This window comes from Mesitornis unicolor, unplaced genomic scaffold (assembly GCF_000695765.1).
Source record: "Mesitornis unicolor isolate BGI_N332 unplaced genomic scaffold, ASM69576v1 scaffold1062, whole genome shotgun sequence".
NCBI classification, from domain to species: Eukaryota; Metazoa; Chordata; class Aves; order Mesitornithiformes; family Mesitornithidae; genus Mesitornis; species Mesitornis unicolor.
In genome coordinates this window covers 3,478-9,016 of record NW_010166890.1, presented here as the reverse complement: position 1 = coordinate 9,016, position 5,539 = coordinate 3,478, and the positions used below count along the sequence as shown (strand labels likewise).

Sequence of the window (5,539 nt, the reverse complement as noted above, 5' to 3'; positions counted from 1 at the left end):
AAACTCGATGTTCTTTTGACCCAAATTAGTCATTCTTTTTGACCCAAATCAGGCTTTCCTTTGACCCACATTAGTTGCCCTTTTGACCTAAATCAGTCATTCTTTTTGACCCAAATTTAGTGGTTCCTTTTGATCGCAATCGTTTGTAATTTGACCTAAATTAGCTGTTATTTTTGACCCAAATTAGGCCGCCTTTTGACCCAAATCGATTTCCTTTTTACCAAAATTTAGTGATTTCTTTTGACCAGAATTGGTTGGTTGTTTTGACCCAAATTTAGTGGTTCCTTTTGATAAGAATTGGTTGTAATTTGACCCAAATCAGGCGTCCTTTTGTCCCAAATGAGTTACACTTTTGACCAAATTTAGGAGCTCTTTTGACCCAAATCAGTTGTTCTTTTTCACCCAAATTTAGTGCTTCTTTTTGACCCAAATCGGTTGTTCCTATTGGCCAAGATCAGTCATTATTTTGACCCAAAGTAGTCGTTCTTTTGCCCAAAATAACTCCTTCCAACAGAGCGAGAAAATGACTGTGCAGGACCCCCAGAGCTGCGTTTGTTCGCTCCATCAATTCGATGTCTTTACACTTTTAATACCAAAAAGTTTTGTTGTTTTATTTCCCCCTCTCCATTTCCTTTTCCAGTCCAAACTGGAGAACCGGGAATACCGGGATGCTCAGGAATTCGCGGCCGACGTGCGGTTGATGTTCTCCAACTGCTACAAGTACAACCCCGCCGACCACGAGGTGGTGGCCATGGCGCGGAAACTGCAGGTGAGGGCGCGCGTTGGCCGTCACTGCAAAAAAATAAAGCCAAAATGGTAAATAATGGTAAAAAAAACCCTACTTTTTCCTGTGGGAGAAAGAATTTTGCCCAGCTAGCTTCTTTAAACTCTTTTATTTTATTTAACAGTGTTGGGTTTGGGTATCCTCGTAGCTCTTGGAGCAGGAGTAGAAAGGAAAAGCGTCCTCCAAAATGTCACTTTTCTCCCCAAAACACCCAGAGAAGAAATAAGCAACTACACCCGCTGCGTTGTGCTACTAAATTAGGGGGAAAGCCATTAAATTTGAGGGGAAAGCTGATAATTTTGAGGGAAAAATGTGTTAAATTGGGGGAAGAAGCTGTTAAATTGGGTAAAAAGCAATTAAATTGGAGGACAAGCTGTTGAAGTGGAGGAAAAAGCTGTTAAATTGGGTAAAAAACAAATTTGGGGGAAAGCTGTTAAATTGGAGGAAAAAGGTACTAAATTGGGGGAATGATATTAAATTGGAGGACAAGGCTATTAAATTGGAAGTAAAGGCTGTTAAATTGGCGTGGAATATATTAAATTGGAGGAAAAGGCTATTAAATTGTGGGTAAACCATTAAATTGGAGAGAAAAGCTGTTAAATTGGAGGAAAACACTATTAAATTGGAGGAAAACACTATTAAATTGGTGGGAAAAGCTATTAAATTGGAGGGAAGAAGGTGTTAAATTGGGGGAAAGCTATTAAAGTGGAGGGAAAAGCTATTAAATTGGGGGAAAAAGCAGTTAAGTTGGGAGAAAACTGTTAAATAGTGGAGAAATCACTAAATTGGAGGGAAAAGCTGTGAAATTGGTGGGAAGAAGGTGGTAAATTGGAGAAAAGCAATTAAATTGAAGGGAAAGGCTTTTAAATTGGAGGGGAAAAGCTGTTAAATTGAAGGAAAAACTATTAAATTGGACGGGAAAATGTGTTAAATTGGGGAAAAGCTGTTAAACAGGAGCGGAAAGGTATTAAATTGGGGGAAAAGATATTCAATTGGAGTGAAAGGCTGTTACATTGGGGGAAAAGCTATTTTTCTGCTTTTTTGTTAAATTTCCTCCAGAGTTTTTTCTCTTCCGCACATCCCCGAGTGGTTTCCCAGGGATCTGAGGACTTTTCATAACCACTGGGTGCTTCCAAATTGATGAATTCCTTTATAACTCGACACAGAGGAACTTTCAGTGAGCTTTGCTGTTAATTAAACGACTACATCAGTATAAAAAAACCATAGGAAGGGTTTATTTCTGAGCCTGGAGAATTGAAAAATGGAGTATTTTCGGTGCTGTAGCGTTGCCTCCTGGTGTTAATCAAGAACCGGACTTTCTGGTTTCACGGCAAACATTACTTAGGCTGTAACCACTCATTAAGTGCCGTGATTCAGCGACGAACGTGTGCACATCCCGCAAGCGATGGCGTCGCTGGAGGAGCTTGGAACAGCTCCTTCGCCTCCAGCGGCTCCTGCTCTTGCCCATGAAATTGGAGCCTGAGTGCAGCAATGGTATCAAAGTTAATGAAGGCAATGAAGCCGAAGGCCACGAAACTGACACAGTCAATGGTAACAAAGTCCGAAGGGACGAAGGCAGAAGGGAACGATGGCCGTGAAGGCAGAAGGGAACGATGGCCGTGAAGGCAGAAGGGAACGATGGCCGTGAAGGCCGGAGGGAACGATGGCCGTGAAGGCTGAAGCCAACGAAGGCCCAAAGCCGATGAAGGCCAGCGAAAGGCCGACAAAGGCCATGAAGGTGGTGAAGGCCAAAGCCGACAAAGGCCACGAAGGCCGATGAAAGCCTCAAAAGCCAACGAAGGCCGCAAAGGCCAAAGGTGATGAAGGCCGCGAAGCTGACAAAGGCTGCGAAGGCCGCAAAGACCGTGAAGACCGAAGGTTGCTGAAGCCAGCGAAGGTCACGAAGAAAAACATTGCTTGAGCGATGGGTTAAATCAGTGTGAGTTGGTAGCATGGGGTGTTTGTTGTTATAAATTTGGAAAGGGCGAGTGTCAGGAGGAAGGAGCCAGGCTCTGCTCAGTGATGTCCAGTGCCAGGACAAGGGGCAATGGTCCCAAGCTGGAGCACAGGAGGTTCATGTGAACATGAGGACAAACTTTGTCAGGGTGAGGGTGCAGAGCATGGCCCAGGCTGCCCAGAGAGGTTTTGGGATCCCCTTCTCTGCAGACCCCCAAAGCCCTGGCCGTGTTCCTGTGGGACTGCTCTGGTGATCCTGCTCTGAGGGGATTGGACTGGGGGAGCTTTCCAGGTCCCTTCCAACTCCTGACATGCTGGGATTCTGTTGTGGTGATTTTTTGAAAAAACTCTTTTTTTTTGGATGGAAGTGGCGCTCATTCCTCTTTTGGGAAGCTCAGAAATGGTGCTTAGAAGCCTTCCTGGAAGTGAAATCACCGAGAAACACAACCGGGGTGTCCTACGTTGTTGGCCTTGTCTTGGGTCTCCATGAAAATGGGTTTTTGTATCGAGTTGTAGGAGAAAAAAGTGGCTTTAATGTTGATGGGATAATGGGAAACGTCGCGTCAAATATCTGCCTCAACCAACCTGTGCATTGTTTTCCTTCTCTTTCCAGGACGTGTTCGAGATGCGCTTCGCCAAAATGCCGGACGAACCGGAAGAGCCGGTGATCCCGGCTTCTTCTCCCGCAGTGGTGCCGCCTCCCACCAAGGTGGCTCCCCCTTCGTCGAGCGACAGCAGCAGCGACAGCTCCTCTGACAGCGACAGCTCCTCGGACGACTCAGAGGAGGAGCGCGCGCAGCGGTTGGCTGAGCTGCAGGAGCAGGTACCACCTCCTCCACCATCTTGGCTTGGGGGTCTCAAACGTGTCCTCCAATTTGGTGGCCTCGAGGACTTTCCTTGAAGCCGTAGACTCTTCCAGTTGTACAACAGCGACCAGCAACTGGAAGGTGCTACAGAAATTGGTAGTTGTCAAGGAAAACGCAAAAAAAATAGGGAGATTTTTCTGGTAGGACGTCCAAGATGGCCGACATCGAAGATGGCCACCAAGGGCCTTGGGTGGTGGCTTCTGGGTAATCAGGAGACACCAAAATTCCTCAACTCAGGGGTTTTTGGAGTAAGGATTTCCCCAGCGTGAGAGAAACCTCATGGTCCAACCACATCTTCCCCCTTCACGTCATCGTTAGCGCTGGTAATTAAAGCATGGCTGGCGCTAACGAGGCGAGAAACCCGTGAAGAGGTTGTGTCCTTGCAACACTTTAATATGCAAAAATCAGTGCGATGGGAAGCCAAAGATTTAATTTAGGAAAAGCTAAGAGAGCATTAGGGAATAGAGGAAAGATTGATTAATCTGGAATTAATTCATTAATGTGGAATTAATTTATTAATATACAGAATTTTAATGTACAGGATATACAAAAATCGGTGTGCTAGGAAGCCAGAAGATTTAATAGGAAAAGCTAAGAAAGAGGTAGGGAATAGAGGGGGGAAATTAATTATTATGGAATAAATTAATTAATATGAAAATAATTAATATACAGAATAAACATATGTATATAATGTCCAAATATACAAAATATACAGAATTTTAGTGTACAAAATTAATTCATTAATATACAAATATACAGAATCTTTATATACAAATATACAAAATTTTAGTATACGAAATATACAAAAATTGGTGTGATGGGAAGCTGGAAGATTTAATTAATTGGAAAAATTGAGAAAACTTTAGGGAATAGAGAGAAAAAACATGGAATTAATTAATATGAAAATAATTCATATGCAAAATATACAAATACAAAATTTTTACATAAGAAATATACAAAAATCAGTTCAGTGGGAATCTGGAAGATTTAGTTAATTGGAAAAGTGTAAAAAGGGTTAGGGAATAGAGAGGAAAAATAATTAATATGGAATTAATTAATTAATATGGAATTAATATCTAAATATGCCACATTTTAATATAAAAAAGTTGGTGCGATGGGAAGCTGAAAGATTTAATTAATTGGAAAAGCTGGGAAAGGGTTAGGGAATAGATGGGGAAATTAATTAATATGGAATAGATTAATTGCTGTGAAATTAAATGATAAATATATAAATATACAGAATTTAATGTACAAATATGCAGAATTTTAGTATGCAAAATATACAGAAATGGGTGCGATGGGAAGCTGGAAGATTGAATTAATAGGAAAAGCTAAGAACATGTTAGGGAATAGAGGAAAAAAATTAATTCGTATGGAATTAATTGATGTGGAGTTAATTAATTAATATGGAGGTGCCGGGCAAAAATATCTTGATCTTTTGTATGTGTGTGTGTGTGTGTGTGTGTGCCTCTCAGCTGAAAGCGGTGCACGAACAGCTTGCGGCCCTGTCCCAACCCCAGCAGAACAAACCAAAGAAAAAAGAAAAAGACAAAAAAGAGAAGAAAAAGGAAAAGCACAAAAAGAAGGAGGAGCTGGAGGACGCCAAGAAAAGCAAAGCCAAGGAACCGCTGCCCAAAAAGGCCAAGAAAAGCAACAGCACCAGCAGCACCTCCAGGTCAGCCCCGCCTCCCAGCGCATAAATTTGACATTTTCCAGCCCAGCGCTTCCATTTTTTTAATTTTCTTTGATAATTAGCGTAATTACACCCCAGGCTCTTGAGTAACGCCAACGCAGGGTCAGAACCCAACCCTGAGTTCAACTTCATTTGTCAGGGGCTGAGCCTTTTCGGCGTGGCCCTTGAAATAAAAATTGAAAACTTTAAAAGTTTCACACTGAAATTGAAAAAAATATCACCGAAACAGAAAATTTCTGC

At 42.2% G+C, this 5,539-nt stretch overlaps 1 protein-coding gene across 1 annotated transcript in view; it reads left to right on the top strand.

Annotated features, from left to right (window-relative positions):
* Window positions 1–640: 640 nt before the first annotated feature.
* Window positions 641–5,539, top strand: part of LOC104548928 (bromodomain-containing protein 4-like) — a gene marked incomplete at its 5' end in the record, with an annotated part of 7,741 nt that continues 2,842 nt past the window's right edge. Inside the window, 3 exons of the mRNA XM_010195096.1 lie at window positions 641–769; window positions 3,354–3,563; window positions 5,082–5,281. Of these exons, the coding sequence (XP_010193398.1) occupies window positions 641–769; window positions 3,354–3,563; window positions 5,082–5,281 (539 nt within the window). The remainder of the gene's footprint in view (window positions 770–3,353; window positions 3,564–5,081; window positions 5,282–5,539) is intronic.